At 50.3% G+C, this 23,776-nt stretch overlaps 9 protein-coding genes across 9 annotated transcripts; 6 read left to right on the top strand and 3 right to left on the bottom strand.

Moving 5' to 3' along the window:
• Window positions 1–1,583: 1,583 nt before the first annotated feature.
• Window positions 1,584–2,495, top strand: TGAM01_v202625 (hypothetical protein; the record flags this gene model as incomplete). The annotated part of the gene is made up of 1 exon (XM_018805067.1): window positions 1,584–2,495. One exon carries the CDS (start codon window positions 1,584–1,586, stop codon window positions 2,493–2,495), a length of 912 nt encoding a protein of 303 aa, XP_018661791.1.
• Window positions 2,496–2,796: 301 nt separating this feature from the next.
• TGAM01_v202624 (hypothetical protein) lies at window positions 2,797–4,092 on the bottom strand (the record flags this gene model as incomplete). Its single annotated transcript, XM_018805068.1, has 2 exons — window positions 2,797–3,012; window positions 3,073–4,092. The coding sequence occupies 2 exons, from the start codon at window positions 4,090–4,092 to the stop codon at window positions 2,797–2,799; spliced, it is 1,236 nt and encodes a 411-aa protein (XP_018661792.1).
• A 3,877-nt stretch (window positions 4,093–7,969) lies between these two features.
• Window positions 7,970–8,896, bottom strand: TGAM01_v202626 (formamidopyrimidine-DNA glycosylase; the record flags this gene model as incomplete). The annotated part of the gene is made up of 1 exon (XM_018805069.1): window positions 7,970–8,896. The coding sequence occupies one exon, from the start codon at window positions 8,894–8,896 to the stop codon at window positions 7,970–7,972; it is 927 nt and encodes a 308-aa protein (XP_018661793.1).
• Window positions 8,897–9,616: 720 nt separating this feature from the next.
• TGAM01_v202627 (hypothetical protein) lies at window positions 9,617–10,322 on the top strand (the record flags this gene model as incomplete). The annotated part of the gene is made up of 3 exons (XM_024549031.1): window positions 9,617–9,699; window positions 9,893–9,962; window positions 10,179–10,322. 3 exons carry the CDS (start codon window positions 9,617–9,619, stop codon window positions 10,320–10,322), a joined length of 297 nt encoding a protein of 98 aa, XP_024406270.1.
• A 496-nt stretch (window positions 10,323–10,818) lies between these two features.
• TGAM01_v202628 (hypothetical protein) lies at window positions 10,819–11,133 on the top strand (the record flags this gene model as incomplete). The annotated part of the gene is made up of 2 exons (XM_024549032.1): window positions 10,819–10,867; window positions 11,051–11,133. 2 exons carry the CDS (start codon window positions 10,819–10,821, stop codon window positions 11,131–11,133), a joined length of 132 nt encoding a protein of 43 aa, XP_024406271.1.
• Window positions 11,134–13,259: 2,126 nt separating this feature from the next.
• On the top strand, window positions 13,260–14,373 carry TGAM01_v202629 (hypothetical protein; the record flags this gene model as incomplete). The annotated part of the gene is made up of 2 exons (XM_018805070.1): window positions 13,260–13,618; window positions 13,722–14,373. 2 exons carry the CDS (start codon window positions 13,260–13,262, stop codon window positions 14,371–14,373), a joined length of 1,011 nt encoding a protein of 336 aa, XP_018661794.1.
• Window positions 14,374–15,467: 1,094 nt separating this feature from the next.
• Window positions 15,468–16,285, top strand: TGAM01_v202630 (emopamil binding protein; the record flags this gene model as incomplete). Its single annotated transcript, XM_018805071.1, has 2 exons — window positions 15,468–15,723; window positions 15,831–16,285. 2 exons carry the CDS (start codon window positions 15,468–15,470, stop codon window positions 16,283–16,285), a joined length of 711 nt encoding a protein of 236 aa, XP_018661795.1.
• Window positions 16,286–16,603: 318 nt separating this feature from the next.
• TGAM01_v202631 (hypothetical protein) lies at window positions 16,604–17,639 on the bottom strand (the record flags this gene model as incomplete). Its single annotated transcript, XM_024549033.1, has 2 exons — window positions 16,604–17,109; window positions 17,486–17,639. 2 exons carry the CDS (start codon window positions 17,637–17,639, stop codon window positions 16,604–16,606), a joined length of 660 nt encoding a protein of 219 aa, XP_024406272.1.
• Window positions 17,640–18,186: 547 nt separating this feature from the next.
• On the top strand, window positions 18,187–23,172 carry TGAM01_v202632 (structural maintenance-chromosome 4; the record flags this gene model as incomplete). Its single annotated transcript, XM_024549034.1, has 3 exons — window positions 18,187–19,021; window positions 19,790–22,824; window positions 22,930–23,172. The coding sequence occupies 3 exons, from the start codon at window positions 18,187–18,189 to the stop codon at window positions 23,170–23,172; spliced, it is 4,113 nt and encodes a 1,370-aa protein (XP_024406273.1).
• Window positions 23,173–23,776: the final 604 nt, after the last annotated feature.

Consider the following 23,776-nt stretch of genomic DNA (forward strand, 5'->3'; position numbering starts at 1 on the left):
ACGACGAATTCGGAAGAATATGACGATTTGCGATTGACGCTGCTACCTTCGGGAAACGGAGACCCAAGCCCGCACAGCGCAGTAGCAGTACGGATGGGGTACTTTTTGTTCGACGGACTTCCACGGCCGACGCAGCGAAGAACCCCGAGCGGGCAAGTACTGGACCCTTGACTGGACTTTGTCGGGCCGGCTAGAGCACGCCGAGCTGAACCAATATTTTTGGCGCCGCTGGGTTGATTTGAAAGCTTGTGAAGCACGTCTGTAGCGGCAAAGCCGAGAGTCAATGGAGGGGCAAATGCCGAGCAGAGACCCCCGTTGAGAGTGAGATGGAGATAGTTCGCGGTGTGGGCGCAGCGATCTGCAGCGAGGTCTGGAAGTCAAGTTGGCTGGTCGCAGTGCTGATTTGTTTGAGTGGTCGAATTCTTTGCGTTTTGTTGATTTCAGCGGCAGAATTGGGTATTATAAAATTAACAACGGAGGAAACAAATTGAAGCGCACAGAGAGGCAGACTGCTATGAATAGAGTTTGTGAGAAAACGAAACGTTCTTTTTTTCTTCGGTCTTTACGCTGGCTCGGCGCTGGGCCTCGGCCAGATATATATACATAACAAAACTAAGCAACTTTCCAATAGACTCCAACCCGCAACTTCGGTGCGCCGGCTTCTCGTCTCATGATAATGGGCCGGGGACTTTTCTTACTGCGCTGCAGGATGATGGCATTAGAGGACTAATCCACAGCCCTTGCGCTGCGTGCCTGTTGTCAGCAATCCCGCGGTTCGAGGTAATGATGTGTAAGCCGAGAGAGGAGCCGTGGCGGCACTAGCGCTCTGCTTTTGCGTGTTAGTTTGGGACTCAGGCCAAAAGATTGCTTGCTCTTGATGCTGGATTGAGCGAGTGATTGATAATACAAGAGAAGGAGATGTGGAATTAACGTGTATTGAGATGCTATATAAGTTATACAGCAAGGTTGATTGTGTAAAAATTGGCAAGATGATGACTGCACTGTAAATGCAGGTATGCGAGGTGCCATGATCAGCGGCCAGGGTTTAATACTTTATGCTTTCATCCTCATCATCCAGCCATTATACACGAAAGACGCCTTGATACCAGGTAGTAGAAATTGAAGAGATTCAAACATTTACAGCTGCTTACACAGCATCAATAAATCATAATAACAAAGAAAGACGCCGGATATGTCAGCCTCAATACAGAACTCAGTAGCCAACCGCGCGGGTATTCATTATTCTCGAACTTTTTTTCTAGCCCCAATTCCCGGGTCTCCACCGCCCAGCTAAGGGTCCAGCGACACGCCAGAACGGCCCCTCAGTTGCTTTGAGAACCTGAGGAGGGAAGAGGTAGACGAGGCCGGAGTAGCTCAATTCTTCGTCAGCTGTTCTTCCGGGTGGTGGGCTTCTGGTCTGGCAATCCTTCTGGCCCAATTCGATACCCGGCGCTGCTGCTCGTCTCGGCATCCAAACCCGCTGAGCTCCGCACACCCCGAGCCTCCGAAGCTTGGCCTTTCCATCACCATCATCATCCGCAAACTCACCACCTCCGGGCGCAAATCGCATCACTCCAGGGCAGATGGCCGCACCGACCCGGGCAGCGACAAAGGCCCTCCGACGCCTGGTGCCTCGCCCGTCGCTGCAGGCCACCACCATCCCTGTAGCCGGAGCTGCGACGCTGCCATTCGCCGCGCAGGCCCAGCAGCCGCGATGGCACTCGGCCTCAGCCTCTGCCACCTCGTCCGTCAACCCCAACGAGGTCTCGCACTTCAATGCCCTGGCCGCCGAGTGGTGGGATCCCCACGGGTCCTCGCGCCTGCTGCACCTCATGAACCCCCTGCGCCACGACTTCATCCGCCGCTGTCTCCAGGCCTCCGACTCGGCGCCTCGGCTTGACGACCGCAGGGCCGACGACACCGTCACGTACCTCGACATTGGATGCGGCGGCGGCATCTTCGCCGAGAGCGCGGCCCGGCTGCCCTCGACGAAGCACGTCACGGCCATTGACCCCACGCCGTCTGTCCTGAGCGTTGCAAAGGCACATGCGCGAAAGGACCCGCTACTGGCGAGGAAGCTCTCCTACAAGCAGTCGTCCATCGAGCAGCTCGAAATCCCGGCAGAAGGGCAAGGCTACGACATTGTCTCGCTCTTCGAAGTCATCGAGCACATTGACGACCCCGGCGCGTTCCTCGACAAGGTGCGGCCGTTTGTCAAGCCGGGCGGGTGGCTCGTCATGAGCACGATTGCGCGGACGTGGATGAGCTGGCTGACGACGAATTTGATTGCCGAGGACATCCTGCGCATCGTGCCGCCGGGGACGCACGATTGGAATAAATATCTCAATGAGGAGGAGCTGAGGGGATTCCTGGCTGGCAAGGGCTGGGACAGCGCAAACGTCATGGGCGTGGTGTATGTGCCTGGGCTGGGGTGGAAGGAGGTCAAGGGCAGTGAAAAGGTGGGCAACTATTTCTTTGCTGTGCGCAAGGTATAGTGTTTGTTTACTGGATGGAGAAGGGATTGGTTGATTTGTAAAATTACTTGGCTTGAGAGGTATGTGTCGTATATATGCCTTGCATGTATCAAATATGGCAATAGGAGGATATGATACCCTTACGATGTGCGATGAATCGCGCAACAGGAGAGATAGCTTGATGGCGTGGAAGTCACTGTACAATATCTGCATGGACACTGGGAAGAAAAAGTATTCAATAAGTAAAGAGTTTTGGGCCGGACTCGTGATTTAATTCATTATGGGTATCATTTCTACATTATTCACATCAGTAGACGCAGCTTCATGACAATTCCCGTTTCGCCTCTCTTTTGACTCCTCTGCCTCTGCCCCCTCTAGCTTGTCGCTGGCTGCCAACAAGAAGCGACTCGTCAGCATCATCTTCATCCTCGTCGTCCATATCCTGGCGGTTCTGCTCAGCTTGCTTCCAGCGCTGTATTCTCCTCTTCATAGCTTCGTCTAGGAAGAATTCTTCTTCAAAGTGTATTCGAGAGAATTTCTTCTTCTCCGTTAGCATAAGATCATACCCAAAAAAAAAAAATGAAGAGGAGGTTCTCACCTGTGAACAGCCCGTTTGGGGACACTGAAGCTCGCCGCGAAAAGGCAAGTAATCCAGGATGGCGGCTTTCTCAAATACGTGTGGGCATTTGCGACTTCTATAGGGTTCATTCATGGGGAGGAGAGTCAAAGGACAGTTGACACTGATATTCTCTCGCGAGACAGCCACCTCCTCATCATCGTCAAAGGAGCCATTTTGCGCGTCACGATTGGGGATTGTCATGTCGGGCTCGCCATTGGAGTCGAACCATCGTGAAGCATCTGGCAGGGGAGGGCCGTCCTCGCCCGCCGCAGCTTCATGCCACAGCTTCTTGAAGCCGACATAGTCATTGTTGAGGCCGTAGCGCTGGTGGACGCTGAGGCCTGTGTATTCTGCCCTTTTCTTAGCGCGGAGATCTCGAAAGGTATCGACGACGCTGGTCACGGGTTCCTGTCGGTCGCCTTCGTCGGTCCCATTGGCGGCGGCGTCTTCTTCTTCGTCGCTATCAACTCCATTTGCACGCCTTCGTCGGCTCTGCGTCGCGGCCGCACTTCTTGTTTGGGCTATTGAATTTGTTGTCGCAGTGGTACTGAGGTCCTCCAACACAGAAGCCTCGTCTTCCAGCTCGGCTTTTCGATCAATGGTCTCTCTGAGCGCACGCTCTGACTCGCGCGTCAACTTTTCGACGTCGTTTTCGAACTCGGGCAACTGCTGTTCAAGGCGCTCCTCTTCGGCCGTCTTGTCCGCATCTTTTTCTTTTCGGCGCTCAGAGACGATGGCCAGTCGATCTTGGCCTCTGCGCAGACGTTCGTTGAGATCACTCACGCTGAGGCCAAGATGGCGAATCGAGTCCTTTAGCTGCGCCTCATACGGTGCAGCGCCGCGATGGTTTGAAAGCTCAATCAGCTCTCGTCGGGCGGTGTCGGAAAGAGGGAAAGAGAGCGGTTCGTAGTCAGGCAAGGCTGTGATGGTGGTGGTTGTTGAGGTGCTGGTTGATGCGGCAGTCGTACGACCACCGCGGTTGAATAGACGGCGAGACATTGTGCGATGGAGTTGAATTGAAGGTATTCAAATGGTGGCTGCCTCATAACAGCATCTGCATCTTCGCATCAGATTGTCGATACTGGAGTGCCGCTGTATCTTCAATTAACATACATGGTGGGGGTTGAAGACGCGCTTGACTTACGCGATCTGCCAAGTGCTGTTAATTGACAATTACCTAAGCCGGTCCCCTGCTAATTGAGTGGGCACCACTACGACTCCAAACACCAGACGTGCATGACAGCAGCTTAGTTTCATAGCTAAAAACCATATTTGGAAGATGTAAGGCGTTTGTCTACTTCATTACACGATAGCTCCCATTGTTTCTACGTAGTCTGTTCTTCCAAAGCTGATTTCATGTGTAGAACCAACTCGCCGTCCATAGATCGGAAGAACGGTCCAACAGTTTTGCACCGATGCAGCAAAAAGGATAATCCGCAAGCAAAGACCCGGCAGCTATTCTTCCTCGGAATCATCAGCTATTCGTCGCATGCTGGCTATTGCATTTTCTCTTAGCAGCATCAATCAATTGGATTCTTTTACTCTCGCCAACCACTAGACTGACGTGGCAGTGCTATCTCAATCATGCGAACGGTCCAACCCTCCTCCATTGATTCACAAACGATGCCAGGCTAGGACACGGCGCATCCCGAACCCCTTGCTAGCTTCGGAGCCCTTCAACGTCAGCTATACTGCTTCTTACCAATGCATGATACTCTATGCAGTATGGCACCGGCAGATTTCCCTGCCGTTTCATTGAAATTAGCTGGCTTGTCGCAGAACAGACATCGTGACAAAAGCAATATCTAAATCTCGCAACCTCTGTTCGTGATGCTCCTGCCGGCCGGGTGCATTGGTTTGTCCACCACAGCGCCAAACATACGACCTAGCAGCCGGTCAAGGACTTGCATGCTGGGCATATCCACACAAGGATAGGAGGAAGAAGAGAAAGCTCCAACATAGTATTGCCTCTGCCTCAGCAACCTGGACCAGGTACTTGGGCTCCCATGCTTGCAACTGCGTTATCTAGCTGCTTATGACTGACGCAGCCACAGCTGCAAGTCGCGGAGAATGGCAAGGAATGCTTCAGCTTTGCATTGCGCTGTCTCTAGAGCTCTCAACTTCCGCTCTCACCGTAACTGTGCAACATTGAGGCTGGCTGCAGCGTCATGTAACTCCACTCATGTCTCAGCCCTTGCTTGTCTATTCAAGAAGTTGGCGACAAACCGGAGCACCGAGTACGAGGTACGTCGTACCATTTGCATTACCACTCTTACTTGATACTCGTGCGATCAACTGGTACTGGGTAGTATTGGCTATGGCCGATTTTGTACTAATCAGCGGCAGCATAACTCGGCATGTCAAAGTTCCTTCCATGGCTCCGTTCCTTTCTGTCACTTGATATTTCGCCGCTTGCTCGATTCATGACGAAAGCGAGGCCTGACTTCGATTGTGGCCTGATATATGATCGCAAGGTCGAATGCCGCATTCTTGCGCCCATCAGCAGAAACTCAGACTTATCAGGGGCCTAGAACTCCCAAGCTCATAATCTAGGCAACGGAAACGCCATTACGAGTTAGAAAAGAGATACTCTACAGCGCACCCCCCCGCCGATGGGAAACTACTCATGCGACTTTCGACCAGCATTAGAGGCTGGGGTTTCCGATCGTCCTAGAGCAGTGGCGCCCAGTAACCCGATCGCCATCCGAGTTATATCTCCCAGCATCGGACCAATCATCGGCTCGCCGCGGCCCCTTGGCCACGATGGCTTTGAGCGCTAACAGACCGAGTGGGTATTTCCGACGCCAAGTGGTAGTGCGCTAACAGCGGCTCGCTGAGACGCTCGCCCTGCCAGCCTTCTCGATGGTGGCCAGAGCCTCCCGTGCTGTTGATCTGAGATGGGCGCCTTGTATCGAAGATGTTCAACCTTTTGCAGATTGGCCCCCCTGCACACACACCTGCAGGCTACCTCAGCGCCGCCCGTCTGCCGGCGTGTGCCAACAAACAAGCGCCATGGCTGCGTCAGAAATCAAGCTTTCAAGCCCGGCCCCAATGCTCAAAAGGTCGTCCCCATTACAATTATGTCAGGAGGGAGTGGACGGTGAGGGAGCAAACATTATGGAGCGGGTTTTGGGCTTTGAATGGAGCCGCGCAAAATAACATCCTCTGTGGCCGTTTTCGTCTCTTGTCTTTCTCTTGCCCTTCTCCCCAGGCTTACTTTCCTATCCGCTTTGCCAGCTTGTATTCTTATCCCTGGATTTGAAAATAGTATTTAATAAGCGCTGCTATATTGCAATCCGCTTCTCTCATGCTGTACGACTTTTAATTTCCTCACTTTTTTTCCATTGGTTTTTTCAAACTCTCTATAAGAGCCGTATGAAATTGAAATAATCCAAACTTTTCAAATCTCTCAACATCGCCCAGCTATTGTCGTTTTTACAGCCATGTTACATGCAAGGGACGCCAAAATGGTTCCCTCAGGGTCTTCAGAAATGCCGCTGCAGCTGAATCCATGGGAAAACCATGCTCTCGACGTAAGATCGATGTCCTCGCCTCTAGATTGGGGGCCAGTATTAGCGAAAGCCCGATATTAACCCTCTATGCGACCAGTACCAATTTCCATCCCAGCCTGCCAGTCATGTTGGAGGCAGCAACAGTTCCCCTGCTTGGGTACAACTTCAAGACTCGGTGATTTATCCCGGCATCTACTCGGCTAGCGGACTAGATGTGATGGGCATCTTGGTAAGGCGACCACCTCTTTTCTCTTTTCTTTTTTCTCTTGCATTTTGTGTAAGAGCATCCATGTGCTTGAAATTGTTTCTAATTGGTTTATAACTACTAGCTCCGACTTGTGTCTCGACCAAACCCCTGCATTGAACTCGGCCCTCTCGACTGTTCCGTCTCGCTCACATTGTGCGATCTCAGCTTACCAAATCTACCCATCATCTATGCCTCCCCGGGATTCTATGAGTTGACTGGCTACTCTGCCTCAGAGACTCTTGGTAGAAATTGTCGATTTCTACAATATCCTCCTTATGCAAATGAGACAACCGGGTTAAGGGTGTCTTCAGAATCCGCCGAGCCCATCACAAAGATGCGATGGGCCATCCAAGCCAATCAAGAAGTCCGAGTGGAAATCGCCAACTACAAGAGGAACGGGAAACGATTCACTAACATCGTCACCGTGATTCCTTTACTCCCAGACGCTGACGGACATCATTATGCTGTCGGGTTACAAGCCGAACTATGAAAAACCACAACCCATTCTGGAGATGTTGCCGACGTATCTTTGACGAACGCCTCTTCGGAAGCAACCCCTTCCTTCCAGTTTTTACATATAAACGACTACAAGAGATACACGACATCGTATTTGCGAATTTCTTTTGAGCGCATCTTTATTCAAGGTCTATGACGTCTTTCTTTGGCGCGCTTGGATTCCGGATCATGACTATACCTGACATTTATGGATAATCTTTGTTTTACAGCAGCGTTGAAAGACTTTTTGTTTCTTTTCCTTTCTGACTTATAATGTTACTGCATGATATGGGGCGAACACGAGCATGGATATGGATGAATCCTCTCTTTTGTTGCGGGGCTTTATATAACGGCACGATAATTTATGATTTCTTCTACTTCTACTTCTTCACATTCCGGGGATGGAGGATAAACGGAGGTTATATGGATGGGGGCACGATTAAAAGTCTCGCGACTGCGTTCTAGATACACGAAGAACAGAACAGAACTATATATCTCAAATCGTATATTGCATGTACATCTAGCTGGTCATCATCGCTGTCATACAACTGGCGTCATATACTGAACTCTTTCCAAGAAAATCCCCGCATACCTGAGCATCCCATTATTCGTTTTCCGGCATCTACCTCCTCAGCCGGCTGGACCGGCGACGACCGCCCTCTTCCTCCGTCATTTTTTCTTTAATCTCCTTTTTCACGGGAGTGGGCTTTGATTGTTCCGCCGCAGCTTTGCCCCGCCTCTTCTTGGCAGGCGGGCTCTCTCCATCGGATTCTTCTGGCTCTTCTTTAACCTTTGCCGCCTGCTTTCGTGATCTCTTTGGTTTAATATCTTCAACTGCCTCCTTGTCATCGTCATCCTCTTCCTTAGGCTCGGCCTTTACAGCCTTGCCCTTTGCAGGCTCGGCTTTCTCTGATTCGCCCTTTATCGATTCTGTTTTGGCGCCGGCGACGACAGCGCCAGTCTTCTTCTGCACACCAGGAGCGTAGCAACTAGTTCGTCCGCCGACCGTTATGAAGGCGAGTTTCTCGCCATTCGGAAGCTTGGGCGCTGAGCTCTTATCTCCTTTGCCCCATCGATAGTTGAAGAGCCAGTGCTCAGGGAACTCATTCGAGTCGCCGAGCTTGTCCACCGCAGTCTGGCACACATAGCGAATAGCCTCGTGCAGGCGCGCAATCTCCTTATCGCTAAAGGTGTCCGAGTACTGTTCCGGATGGATCTTGGACTGGTAGAGCGTCTCGTCGGCAACCCAGTTTCCGATGCCGCTGATGACAGTCTGGTCAAGCAACAGCGCCTTGATGGGGACGTGACGGGATTGTATCTTGCCGCGAAGATACTCTTCCGTGAAAACGTCCTTGTCAACCACGGGATCCGGGCCATTCTCCACCAGCGGAGAGTATTTTCGAATAGAATCGCCAGGGCAGTCGACGAGTCGCACGCGGCCGAACCTCCGAGCATCGGTGTATGCGACTTCGACGGGTTCCTTGTCAGTGGTACTGAGGTGGAATTTCCAGAATTTGGGAGGCCATTGTTCAATGTCGCTTTCCTTCATTTTCTTGTAGTAGTTTGTATAAGCCGTTCTCTCGCCATTAATGTGCACCCAGCCTGCGTGTGATGTGTGAGTGGCATGAGCAGAGTAAGGAAATGGAGTATAGTCAAGCTTACCAGTCATGCCAAAATGCATAACCAAATGAGGCGGTTTATCCAATGTTATCCTTGCACCAGGTGTTAACAAACCCCTGCTGTGAGCTTGATAGATTGACTGTTCACATACCAAAAGTATTTTCCTTGGTTTCCCGCAGATATAACCTAGCAGCAGTCAGACATGGCATGGCATCTCAGGCTTGAGGGTGCATTTTTCATACTGTTCTCCCTTTCAAGGCTTCTTCCACCTCTTTTCCGCTAGTTCCGACCTTGCCAAAGACGCTGCTGTCCTCTATAGCAGAGGCTTTAGCTATCGTCTTTCCCACCAGCCTCTTGTTGAGGAAGTGTACTATCCGCGCGACTACACGATGTTAATTTTGGGCCATTTGGGGCTCCATAGAGTATACATTCCTTCAGCAATCTCAGGCATTGTAGCTGATATTACTATTAATAGTAGAGAGATCGGGGTATGAGCGCTTCGATATGCTTTCACTCCGCTCTATATAGCTGAACAGCACAAACGCGTCGTTAGTGAAGTTACCTTCTGAACGCGAGAGACGAGCGAAGTCACGTGTAGGCTTACCTTAGCAACTCTACTTGATCCACAGCCCCGCCCGCAAAAAAAGCTATGAAAACATTTCTGCCGGAACTTTTTTTTCTTTTCTGCTTCTTCTTCCATCTGCAAAAAAAATTGCAATGGCAAAGCTCAATGTAAGTTTGTGCGCCGTTTGTGTTTCTTTTCCTTCGTCCACTACCTGATGAAACCCTAAATCCGCAAACTAGAGTCTTTGACCACAGGAGTGAAAACACCGTTTAGCACGTCAGTCTGAACCATTATCGGACAGCTGAAATATTTTCTTTCTGCATGCAACGAGTTGATCGTCTTGCTAACTGTCTCGAATAGGATCCGACTACCAAGTGGTATCGAGCTTGAGTATGATGCCGGCGTCTCTGCCACTCGCATGGACTTTATGGTAGGCTACCCTTGCACATTCTGTTTTTCTTTGCTTTTTTTTTTCACCTTGACACAATATGATGATCAATTTTACAACTATATACGCTGGAAATTACCGGCTGAGGTCTCCTTTGACGATATTCTTAGGCTATGACTGATTTTGTCTCTCAATCTCTCTTTTTCTGTTGCTTGTTGAATTGCAATTGTATGGCATTGAGCTGACCTGAATGAATAGTTTCACTTGACAAGGTATGCCAACGTAATCGTCACAAGTTCCTCGGCCATTCCGATGTTAGATGATGAAACGGCACTGGGCTCCGATATCATAATGAGCAAGACACGCCATTTTGCGGCAGGCCTAGAAAACCTCGCCCACTGATTCTATCTCGTCGATGTCTGAAATTGGATCATATGACGCTGGATATTGGGGCTAATATCTTGATATCAGTGTCCAGTGATGCGTTGTAGGTAACATGAAGATACATGTTTGATCTATATCAAGGTAAGCTTTTTCTACTCCTCTTATCTCACCAGCGTCATGTGATGATTTTTAGATGACGAGTCCTATTCGGGTTTCCGATGAGGATACAATCTTTTTTACCATTCATGCATTTCCTGATCTTTTGGCCCAAACTTGTTGTCTTTATACTGAAGCTTGCCGGTTGACATTGGTGCTAACATTTCGAAGTGATACTGTTAGTTTACCCACACATTCTTCTTGCATCCAACTTTCTCGTGATGAGCTCGAATAAACAATGACAAGCATATGTCTGAGCTTCTGGCGACGAAGACAAAATGTTCGGAACTGATCTGAAGTCATTCGCGCCGCATTGTGGATTTGCAATGTCTGAGCTCTCAGCTAACTGGCTCAAAAGATGCACAGCACAATCCATGCTACCCACCTTATGGCATACAATGCTAATGGTAAGCGACCATGTTCCCTCCTTCTCTCTCCTTTTATATGATGTACAAATATCACGACGGTCAACTTAGCCATATGCTCTGATGATAACGCCTGTGACAAGGCACTTTATCCCTGATAATTCCCATTGCCATCGTCTTTTCACTGCACAATGTGTTTCCAACATTATGCTAACGGACGATTAGTTGATCAGATATCTCGCGTCGATCTGATGCAGACCAGACACCAAGCGGCGTTTGGTAATGCTAGTCTGTCAAGCGTCGGCTAGTTTTTTCAGTCTACAAGTTCGTAAATCTGTAATCCAACCGAGTGCTCCAGCAACTCTACCAAATAGTTGAACAAAATATACATATGTGTTTACCATGTATACTGTCTGTCTTGAAAAATATGCGATGTGACCTATTATTACGATGATGGTATGGGCCATCCAGATTGAGCATTTCGCTGCCATGTTGAATCCTTGAGACAGGATAGAATTCATGCACAAATTTTCCCACCCGCCGCTACAGCACGTGCGGTAATCTCTAGCAAATAACTTTGCCAGTGAAAGGGGACATGGATCAAATCGCGGACAGAGGCTCAATCCGTGGCTACAGCCGTCTCAAAATCTCCCTGTCAGGCTGAGTTGCACATGGCAGTGGGCGGCGAACAGCGTCGCTGCGACGTAAGCACAGCATCTACTAGGGCTCACCTCAATCAGCCCCTGAGTTTATGCGTCTGTATTGATTTAAAAACAGTCTGATGAAAATTGCACACTGGTATGAGACGTCGACGCCGAAGAAAGGAGTAACTATTCAGCGCCTGAACCAAGATCCAGGAACGAGTTCGCCTTGGCCGCTAAGAGGGCCTCTAGACAAACACCAAGGCGGCATTGATGCGGCTATGCGGCTGTGTACAGGCATAGCGTTGGGCAAAGAAAGCTGAGCCGCACTCTGACGGCGCTTGCTGGGCAAATCGCTGCCGACGATGAGAGCCGTAATGGGGGGCGCCACGGGAATAGTGCCTTTCTGTTGACGCACCCGTTGCTTGTTCTGTAACATCGATCTAGCCAGAATCATGGTTCACAATTCAAGGGACGGTAGACTATATGGCCATGGTGGTGTATAGATACTCTATCCTGCCTGAGATGGGAACTCGGTACAAAGACAGACCGGGATCGTAAGAATAGGAACCCCCTGGTAAACGCATGACTACCTGGCTCGAGAAGGCGCTCGCAGAAGGATCAGGACGCGAATCTGCCAAATACCAGAAGTGGTTGGGGGCTGAGCCTCAAGAAAGGGCACTCTGAGCTTGCCGTAGGATCGGAGGGCACCAAATGTCAAGTGAACTGAGTTGGCCGAAAAGGAAGACGCTACTGTTTGCGCTAACGTGTTTGTCTTTGGCGCGACAGCTCACTAGCAGTCAGTTGGGTAAAGGTTTGGGTTTGAATCCGTTGTTGTCGTCAAGTTGTCTCAGATTGCACGAGCTGGTACAAGTTGCGGTGAGGAGCAACAGTCAGACATAGAGGTAGAGCTACATTCAAGGGAATTATATAACCCAGTAGTACTAGTACAGCCAGTATCCTTCAACTTTCGTCCACGACGATGGTGAGATGCTTGTCTCCGGGTACTGTAAGCTCAGCTCCCCTGTCAATCCGCACTCGAGATAGTTCAGCTGGGCGCAAGACAGGCCAGGATCGGCGTTGGGTGGAGACCGTCTATAGGCTCTCTTTAAGCGCTGAGCCTAGCATTTGGCATCGTCGTTTTGCTGGTCTGCTTCACCACTTGCAGAATCTGGAAAACTGCACTTGTATGTCTCGTAGTGCTTGTATGCCTCACCTCCGTGTCTGCCACTGCTAGAGCCGGCAATGTCTGTCGATTATTGGGCCGTCGGGTCGGGATATTACCTGCTGCGTCGCCAGCAGCCAGTAAGAAGAGGCTGCTTGGCAGGCATGCGAAGAGAAGGATCCGATTCCTGGCGTCGTGGTGGGTGTGCTCGTTGGCACTTGGAGCCTCAGGGGTGGGTTTGTGTTGAGAGCAAATCCACATAGGCTGCATGTACAGCAACATACATAGCAGGTGTATGTACTCTTCTTATTAGCTCGAGTCGGGAAATGCTATTGTTGTAGCACTAGAGGGAAAAAAAACTTGTGTAGGATTCGCTGCTGCGACTCCATACACGTGAAGGGATATCCGGAGGCCCTTGGTTTGTGCTCCCACGCTATATTTTGCATTGGCGCTTCCATCCGCTGTTGCATCTGCCACTTTTAATCTATCACGAAGCTCTGCGACATGGTGTTTTGTTAACCTCTTGTTTGGATCATTCAGCCTGTTGCTGTTGTTGCTGCTGCCGCCGTCCATTTTTTCGTCTCCAGCCCTCTTACACAGGCAAGGCGTCTCGCCCAACATCGACATCATGGCACAAACAGGCGTGGCGGGCGTTCTGCTCGGCCCTCTGACCACAACATGGACGATGCCCCAGTCTTGCTCAATCTTCATGCCGGGCTGTTCGACATGCGACAACGCGTACAATGGACAGTCGTGCAATCCTACAAGTGGTGGTCAAGTGATGGACAATACGGCATGCTGGCCGCCAGCATCCAGCGGAGTTGCCTCGCCGACGTGGCCCTTTGTGGGCTGGGGATTCTATTCTCCTGGGTTGGCTTGTCCCGCGGGATACACGAGCGCTTGTACGGCGGTTTACGGGCAAAGACCGCCATGGTCGACGCAATTTTCTTTGGTGCCGTCAGAGACTGCCATCGGCTGCTGCCCAACGTAAGTTGACATGGCTTGGTATAGCATGTTATACTGGGCTTTCTCGTCCCACGAATTGACAAGAAGAAGAACAAATTGGCTAACTATCTACTCACTATACCAGAGGATTCGCATGTGCCAATGTAAATGGAAACACATGCACAGCAACCGTCACACACTCAACTGTCGAAACCGCCTTCTGTTCCGGCACTCACCTCGTTGACGTTGGAGCCGCAACACTTCCAACAATTATCACCGTGACGACGCCCGAGACAAGCTCAGGAACTACAAAATATTGGGAATCTTCGACGTCTACACGCACAATGATCCTGTACGCCCCGATGTTCCAGCTCAACTTCCACGAAAGCGACTTGCCAGCCTCGACAACCGCCTCGTCCACTGCATCAAGCACATCATCTTCAGCGTCTGAAACGGGCAGCGGCAACGGCACGTCGTCAAAATCATCAGGGGGCCTATCCAACGGGGCTAAAATCGGACTAGGCGTCGGCATCGGCCTCGGCGTGGCATTTCTGCTGGCGTTTGGTGCCTTCATCTACTATTACCGGCGCTCACGAAACAACGCAGTGCCTCTTGGAAGTGAGCTCCCGAACAATCAAATCTCCGTTGAAGACCCCCAGACTCCAAAGATTAAACAGTCGCCCGGTCAGATTTACGAAATGGGCGTGTATCATGCACCTGCGGAATTGCCTGGTAGTGTCATAGAAGGCGGCTACCAAGACAGCCCCCCAGGAAGCGAATCTCACAGGTACACCTGATCAAAGGGGATAGGGGGGAAAAAGTATGTATCAATGGCGTAATGAATTTTTGGTCAAGATTGAAATACATTGGCAGGGTCACTAGAATTGTATTAACTCGCAGGGAGCTGGGGGTCAGTTAAAGGACTGAATCTGGTGTTGTACTGTAAGCGATATGCGAGCGAGGAGCTTGGCGGGCTGGGTTTTCTTTTCACACTTTATATACCATTGTTAATAATTAGGTAGCTGTTGGCTCAGCAAGAGATAGAAGATGACGAACGATTTATATCAGATACGGGCCATGCTCAATCCGCGGTCTCTTAATAAACAATATGAAGTCGGATAGGAGATGGCATTTTCCCCGAGGGATTGCGTTTCCCATCTCCACTGATGCTGGATGAAGAGTGGCGCAAGTAACATTCGGCGTCCGCGGACATGTTACACGTCAACTGAGAGCCGTGTTTGTGGAATCCGCGGACAGTTTGTGGAGAATCCCAGCCTGGAAGAGTTTCAAGCTTACATGTGAGGTTATCACAACGACAGCGCGAATACGCTCTTCTCGCATGGCGTAGATGCATGCACGCACTGCTAACCTATACACTGCAGCATACGCTACAAATCTGTAGGAGATGACGGATCTCTGTTAGATCCCGACTATGGCAATATACCCCACCAAATAGAGCTGTGAATTAGCATTACGCGCATTTGCTCGTCAGTTTGCCAGTCTCTTTGGTGTATAGCAAAACTGAATAAGACAGCAAGATGAACGCAAAGTCTTGCGAATCTGATAGCCGCCCCGTGCCAAGCCAGCAAATCTTGCCCCAGATTAGAGCTGCGCCAGGCCCAAGACAAATGGAAGCCCCATTCGGTACGACTCGTCACCGCCCCCCTTCTGAAATTGCTAAGAGCACAAAAACTAGCCGTATTCGTATCGCGCTGGGCCGTCATACACCAGCAGCCAATCTACGAAGGACAGGTGTTGGAGGAAAAAATTGAATGCTTTCACAAACAGAGACGCGTGCTGCTGTGATATATATTTGCTTGTGTCACTCTTTTTTGAATATCATCAGCAGTTCTTTCATTCAATTGACCTTCTCTTCAACTCAGCAGCAGCAATGAACAGCACCATCGAGCAAGTCATGGCGGAGCTGCCTCTGCACCCATTTTCCCCTTTTATCACGGAGCTGCCAGCCTACGTGCCAAACACTCTTTCAGCGCTGCCGCTCGTGTCCATCTTTGCAGCGGGATGCGTCGTCATCTTTGGAATCACTTATGGCATAATTCAGCGGATGAGGCCCTCAATGGCCGCCGGCGAGGTTTCAATAGCGCTGTGGTTTGCGCTCTGTGGCTGCATCCATCTCTTTTTTGAAGGTGAGTGAGAATGGGAGCAAGCCAAATCATCATGGCTTACCGCGCCATATTATCTTTTCTCCTACCATTTTTCTTTTCTTTATCAAAAATTCTAATTAGATATGCAGGCTACTTTTCCTACAATGCATTCGACATGGCCAGCAAGACAGACATCTTCGGCCAGCTCTGGAAGGAATACGCCCTCTCTGACTCTCGCTACATGACCCAGGACGCCTTCACCGTCTGCATGGAGACCGTCACTGCTGTTTTCTGGGGCCCAATGTCCTTCGTCTGCGTCTACTTCATCATTGCTGAGCACCCGCTGCGCCACCCGTTCCAGCTCATCATCAGCCTGGGCCAGCTGTACGGCGACGTCTTGTACTACGCCATCTGCACGTTCCAGGAGGTTGTCAACGACATTGTCTACTGCCGACCGGAGCGATTCTACTTCTGGGCTTACTACTTCCTCTGCAACTTCTTCTGGATTGTTATTCCTCTGCTGCTTATCAAGCAGAGCGTTAGCGAGACCGCAAAGGTGTTCGCCAAGGTAAAGGCGGCATCTACTGTTAAGAAGGCGCAGTAAAACGGGAAAAGGAGAGAGATGACAGGATTTGTTGGGTCGAGGAAAGAATATTGCGAATTTGCGAACTTTGCCTGCAATCATGAATTTTGAAGAATTAGAAGAGATTACTATCGTTGCGTGGATAGAAAAGCGACGCTGCCAAGTTCAAGGTTAGGGCATAAATTGTAGCTCTCTCCAACATGTTTGCTCCTTGTAGGAGCTCTCCATGATCCAAAAAGACGATTAACTGTTAATAAAACCCCTTTATCATCCATTCCAATAACGCCAACGCTATGCAAAGTGGTCCAAGTAGCCAGCTGAGCTGAGCTGGGCTCAGAATTATTCAAATTGCCCCTCAATGCCCAGCTTGATGCCTTCCAATACAGGTCCCCACTGGCTGCTCGTCCTCTGTGTTCGAATCTCTCCAAATCGGTCGCTGGCAATTTTGCGGACGAGGAGAGTATCTTTTGCCTTTTTAAGATTTCTGCCTTCACCAGTAGAGAGATATTCCTCAAACCACACCTCCTCAAGAGAGTCAAACGGCAGGAATGCCAGTTCGTCTGCCTGCCCCGACTTGCTACCGAGAGTCTCTGCAATCAGCTGCCGAAAGAGGAGCTCGCGGGTATACTCTGGGTATGTGCGGGAGCATAGGAGCGCTTCAGTGACATTGGTTTGAGCCATAGCGCCAAAGATAAGCTCCAGAGCTTTGGAAGACTTTAGAACCGGCTGAACAGTATGGTAGTAAGATAGCGCAAGGTCGTAATCGCCATCCGAAGCATGCTGCACAAGAGTGATGACGATATCATCTGCAAAGTCTGGTACCAATGACGGGTGGGCAACATATTCTAGAGCAGTCTATCAAGTCGTTAGCAGTGGCAAACTTGATTCCGTAAACCACATGTCACCAACCGAAAAGGCCAAGCAATCCATATACCACAGTCCCTTCATAAAGATCTCGTACTTCTGAGGCATGCCTGAAGCAGAGGCGAATGTTTCGGAAAGAGACGCCTGGCCGTCAACGATATCAAAGTCCAGGAGCACATAGTATAGCAGCGACAGCTTGTGGTGCATCGACATGTTGCTTTCGCAAATCTGTTGGTGGAGTTGTTTGACGCCATTGTCGTTCTTTGGAGGGTAGATCTTGTCTGTGCGATATGCTAGTCAGCTTTACAATCATCTATTTCGGTATATATGCTCTCAGAGTCATGGCTCTATACTGACTTTTGCTGATTCCCAGTGCCTTCAGAACTCGATCCATAAAGAGCTGCCCACCCAAATCTTTCCGGCGCGCCTCGATCTCGTGGATGCGCTTGCGATCGTAGGGCACTTGGGCCCCCGCGGGGAAGACCGTGTGATAGTCGGTGTACTCAAACATTGTCGCAGATTGTCGAGGCTAGAATGGCAGACAGGGCGTATCTACGAGAGATACTCGAAGCAGCGTCGATAGCGGTAGCAGTCTTGCGCCAACCTAAGCTTTCTGCTGGCAGCTAACAAACAAGCTATGGCCGTCGCGCGAAGTCACGTTTTTCACCCAACGGCCAGCTCTTAGTGCTGAAGCCACAGCGGGCAGCCACTGAAAGCCACACCCAAAACAATGAAAAGACGCTGCTTGGTGGGGTGGGAGGGTACGTACCGTTGTTTACAAACCACGCATTGGGACATTTCCAAACAAAGCCCAGCCAGCGCGGGGTCCATCTAAGCACAATCGATTTCTACCTAGCGGTCTATTGCAAATTCGGCCTGCGACAAACGAGAGGCCTGGGCCGCAAATTGCCGTTTGGAAACCGACAGGGCCGGCCATTTTATCCTTGACTTCGATTTCCCATTTCTGATGCCAGTTCCAGCTACGCGACCACGACGGCATCTCATTGCATCCCTTTTCTTCACTTTCAGAACCGTGAGCGACAGCCCACTTTAGCGTCATGGCCTCTTCTCGACCATCGCGACGCGTCGCCAGGCGGCCAATTATCGAATCCGACGACGAAGAAGATGAAATCTCCTTGACATCAAATGCTCGCGAGGAATCGCCAGACTTTGAGCCCGAACAGCCAGCCCCCAAAAAGACCAGGACCGCGCGCAGGTCAGTTCCAGCTGCGGCCGCTGCTGATACATCTACAACGTCCACAACGTCCACAAAAACGCCAAAAGCGCCAAAAGCGACAAAGACGTCTCGAGTTCGTGGGCGCCCTAAGAAGGCTCCAACCCCGTCAGAGACTGTCGGTAACAGCGACATACTCGGCGAAGATGAAATTTCCCAAGCAAACGTCACTGTGACCCCGAAACCTCGCCGGACTAAGAGAGCCTCAACGGTTTCGAGTGTCGATTCCAATGACCATCCTGATGCGGCCGATCGAATGGACGGCAGTGTAACGACTCCAGGCGGCACTTCATCACGGAAGCGGAGAAGTGTGGCATCACGAAAACCAAGGGCCAGCAAAGCACCAGAAGCGCAGCTAGAGGCCCAGCCAGAAGCTCAAACAGAAGCCCAGGTAGAAGCCCGGCCAGAGACCCCCAAGCCAAAGGCTAGTAGGAGTCCAGAGGTTGCGTTGGAGGATCAGATGTCGCCAGAAGACCAGTCTACACCAAAAGCACGACCCGCTTCCAGATCCAAAGTCTCTTCGACGCCGAAGCCTGCTGCAAGATTACGATCCGCAACACCACAAGAAGCTCGACCTCAAGAAAGCCAACCTGTGCAGCCGACTCCAGCGCCCAAGCCATCACAGCCATCAATAGAGACTCCGCACGCACAGCGACTGGGTTCTCCTCTAACAGATATCACATCAAACGCCAATACTGTCAAAGCCAAGCCGCCGCCATCTACCAAGCCCGTCAGGACAATGGATACCATTATGGAGAAGCCAATGGACATCGTCCTCAAGTCACGGACATTGACGATACCTATTGTCGAGGATCCAACACCAAAGCCTCGCATAGTCATCACGCATTTGGTCCTCGAAAACTTCAAGAGCTACGCTGGACGACAAGAAGTAGGACCATTCCATGCGTCGTTCTCCTCCGTTGTTGGACCCAACGGCTCTGGAAAGTCCAACGTCATTGACTCTCTCCTCTTTGTGTTTGGTTTCCGAGCCAGCAAAATGCGACAGGGAAAGATCTCTGCTTTAATTCACAGTTCTGCACAGTATCCCAACCTTCCTTTCTGCGAAGTTGCGGTGCATTTTCAAGAGGTTTTAGATCAGCCTGGGGGTGGCCATGAAGTAATTCCCAACTCGGAGCTCATCATTTCCCGCAAAGTTTTCAAAAACAACTCCAGCAAATACTACATCAACGGCAAAGAGTCAAGCTTTACGATTGTTACTACACTCCTGCGTGATCGTGGCGTGGATCTCGACCACAAGCGTTTCCTGATTCTGCAGGGAGAAGTCGAATCCATTGCTCAGATGAAACCGAAAGCTGCCAATGAACACGAAGACGGATTACTGGAATATCTCGAAGACATCATTGGAACCTCCAAGTACAAGACTCCGATTGAAGAGTCCGCAGCCGAGGTCGAAACTATCAATGAAGTTTGCATGGAAAAGAGTGCTCGTGTTCAGCATGTTGAGAAGGAGAAGAACAGTCTGGAAGAAAAGAAAGACAAGGCACTCGCATTCATTCGAGACGAGAATGAGCTCGCTATGAAGCAGTCTGCATTGTATCAACTCTATCTCCATGAATGTACGGACAACATCGCGGTCACAGAAGAGGCGATCAACCAGATGCAGTCTCAACTGGATCTTGAACTTGAAAAACACCAAGGCAGCGAGCAGATTATCAAGGAACTCGAACGCAAATACGCCCAAGTCGGTAAGGAGTTTGAAGCCCAAGACAAGCAAACTCAGGCATTCGTCAAACAGTTGGCGAAGTTTGAGCAAGAGCGCGTCAAGTTTGATGAGAAGAAGAAATTCTTGGAAGATAAACGAAAAAAGCTCCAAAAATCGATTAACAAGGCTGAAAGATCTGCAACTGAGGCTGATGAGACAATCGAGCAATGTGGAGAAGACATTGTCACACGGACACAGGAAATCGCGGCACTGGAGGCTACCGCGAAAGAAGAAGAAGCTGAACTCACCAAGATCAGAGAGAATCTGAAGGGAAAGACGCAAGTCTTTTCTGATCAGATCGCAGCTAAGCAAAAATCTCTGGAGCCATGGACAGAAAAGGTCAATCAGAAGCAATCTGCCATTGCCGTTGCTGAAAGTGAGATGAACATTCTCCAGGAAAAGGCGAATGCTGGTGCAGTCGCTCTGCAGGAGCTGGAGGCCAAAATCGCATTCATTGAAGAGGGCAAAGTTTCCAAGCAGAAGGAGCTCAAGGCTTGCCAGTCTGAAAAAGCAAAGTTAACAAAAGAGGCCGAAAAGATGAAGTCCGAGCTCTCAATTCTCGCAGAGCAAGAGCCAAAGATCCGATCAAAGATTTCCAACGCCCGCCAGAAAGCAGATGAGGCTCGCTCAAGTTTGGCCAATACTCAAACGAGGGGCAATGTGCTATCTGCCCTGATGCGAATGAAAGAATCAGGCCGTATTGATGGATTCCAAGGTCGTCTCGGAAACCTCGGCACCATTGATAAGAAATACGACGTGGCTGTCTCTACTGCGTGCCCTCAGCTAGACAATTTTGTCACCGAAACAGTAGAGGCAGGTCAACAGTGCATTGAATATCTACGGAAGAATAATCTTGGTCGCGGCAACTTCATCTGTCTGGACAAACTTCGACACCGGGACATGTCACCGATCAACACCCCAGAAAATGCGCCGCGGCTGTTTGATCTTGTCAAAGCAAAAGCCGACAAATTCTTACCTGCGTTCTATCACGCCATGCAAGATACTCTTGTTGCCAATGACCTTGCGCAGGCTAATCGTATCGCTTACGGCTCCAAGAGGTGGCGAGTTGTGACGCTGGACGGTGAATTAATTGACAAATCCGGTACCATGTCAGGAGGTGGCAACACGGTGAAAAGAGGCCTCATGTCCTCCAAGCTCGTTGCCGACACAACACAAGAACACGTCGCCAAACTCGAAGAGGATCGCGATGGGTGGGAAACCAAGTTTCAAGAGTTTCAGGAATACCAGCGCGAATGCGAGAACAGACTGAAGGAGCTGAACCGGGAAATCCCCCAACTGGACACCAAAATGCAGAAGATCGGCTTGGAAATGGAGAGCGCCACGCGAAACTTGGCTGATACCCAGCGACGCATCCAGGAAGTCAACAAGGAATACCAGCCTTCCGCCGAAGACTCTAAGAGAATCTCGACGCTGCAGAAAGAAGTAGCCAAGCTGACTGCAGAAGTGGAGAAACTCCGTGGAGAGACATCCAGCGTCGAGGAGGAGATTAAAGCTCTGCAGGACAAGATCATGCAAGTTGGTGGAGACGCGCTGCGAGCTCAGCGAGCCAAGGTTGACTCTATCAAAGAGGAGATTTCGACTCACAATGACGAAATCTCCATCGCTGAAGTCAAGAAAGCCAAGGCCGAGAAACAAAAGGTCAAGCTCGAGAAAGAACACACCAAGGCCACCAAAGAGCGGGATGCTGCAGTGCGCGATCTTGAGCAACTTGAAGACGGCCTTAACAACCAAGGAGAGAAAGCGGAGGAGCTTAAAGCCCGTGTCGAGGAAGCCGAGCAAGGGCTTGCGGAGATGAAGACGGGGCTGAAGCAGCTCAAGACAGAGTTGGACGCCAAGGTTGCAGAGCTGAATGAAACCCGAGCTGTGGAGATTGAGATGCGGAATAAGCTCGAAGAGAACCAGAAAGTTCTCGCTGATAACCAGAAGCGACTCCGATACTGGCAAGACAAGTTGTCCAAACTTACCCTCCAAAATGTTGACGATTTGGTCGGCAACTCGGCGCCTAAGCCCATCAAGACCGAGGAACCGGAACAGACTGAGATGCCGGAACCTTCAACAAATGACGGCGATGATGAGGATGTCGAGATGACAGATGCTGAGGCCGACGATGCGGAGGTGGATGATGGAGATGCCATGTCAGTCACCTCTGACAAAACTGAGCATGCCGAAAGCGCACCCGCTCGCCAACCCAACGAACTACCACGGTATACGCCAGACGAGTTGGCTGGTATGAGTAAGGAGACTCTTAAAGGGGAGATTGCTGCGTTGGAAGAGAAGACTCAAAATGTCAACGTGGATCTCGGAGTTTTGGCTGAGTACCGTCGTCGCGTGGAAGAACATATGAACCGCGCGTCTGACCTGCAAACAGCGCTTGAACAGCGCGATGCAGCAAAGAAGAGACTGGATGACTTGCGCCGTTTGCGACTTGAAGGCTTCATGGAGGGCTTCAGCGCGATTTCACTGCGTCTCAAGGAGATGTACCAAATGATCACCATGGGAGGAAACGCAGAACTCGAGTTGGTTGACAGCTTAGACCCCTTCAGCGAAGGTATTCTTTTCAGCGTGATGCCGCCCAAGAAGAGCTGGAAGAATATCGGCAACCTTTCGGGTGGAGAGAAGACTTTGAGTAGTCTTGCGCTGGTGTTTGCTCTGCACCACTATAAACCAACGCCGCTATATGTCATGGACGAAATTGATGCTGCTCTGGACTTCCGAAACGTGAGTATCATTCTGCAAGCGTGTTTCTCATCCCTCTTAAGCCCCTTCGTTTGCATTACACGAAGATATGAGATTGAAGTTGCTAATCATAATACCTGACACTAGGTCTCGATCGTCGCGAACTACATCAAAGAGCGCACAAAGAATGCACAATTCATCGTTATTTCGCTACGGAACAATATGTTTGAGCTTGCAGCGCGCCTTGTCGGCGTGTACAAGGTCAACCATATGACGAAGAGTGTCACAATCGAGAACAAGGACTTCATCGACAGGCCTCAAATGACACAGCAGCAGCAGCAGCGAGCGCTGGGAGGGGGTGGAAATACAACCACAGTGGCAATGAGGTAGCACGAATAAGTTGTCTTTCAAATCTTAATGTGACAGAAGGGCTTATGTTATTAGGCGAACCGATGGCGGAATCTGACCGCAGCTTTGACGTGTCCATGACTCTCATATATGGGGTAAACGGGTAGGCAAACATTGGAGACATACTCGGGGTCTGGTTTTTGTTTGGAATTATGGCGGATACTTTTGTCGAAAAGGGATATAGCTTTTAATGATTGTTTATGAGCAAACGTCGGTTGGAATTCAAAGTATGTGAGATGTCGATGCATCCATCCCTCTCCTGCCCCAAGAGCGCGTTATTGAGAGCCCTCGCTTCTTTACCTTACACTGCCCTTGTTTAGTCTGAAAGTCCATGTTGAAGGAGAGGGAGCCCAAGAACGATGATGGCGCACTCCAGAAGCGAAGGCCGCTCGCCTCAAACACTCGCACCATGTACTCACGTCTCTCGAACATGTCATGTTCGTTCTCCTCCACCAACCCCAGAATGGACAATGCGAGAAATGTCTCATTCTGCAGCCTCTCCCCTTTGACGTGTTCACATGTGCCATGTGCCCTCATTCGCATGATGGCTGCATTGGGGGTGAGTGCCGGATCTCGCATGCATGAG

The sequence above is a fragment of the Trichoderma gamsii genome, assembly GCF_001481775.2.
Source record: "Trichoderma gamsii strain T6085 chromosome Unknown Scaffold_6.2, whole genome shotgun sequence".
Lineage (NCBI taxonomy): Eukaryota > Fungi > Ascomycota > Sordariomycetes > Hypocreales > Hypocreaceae > Trichoderma > Trichoderma gamsii.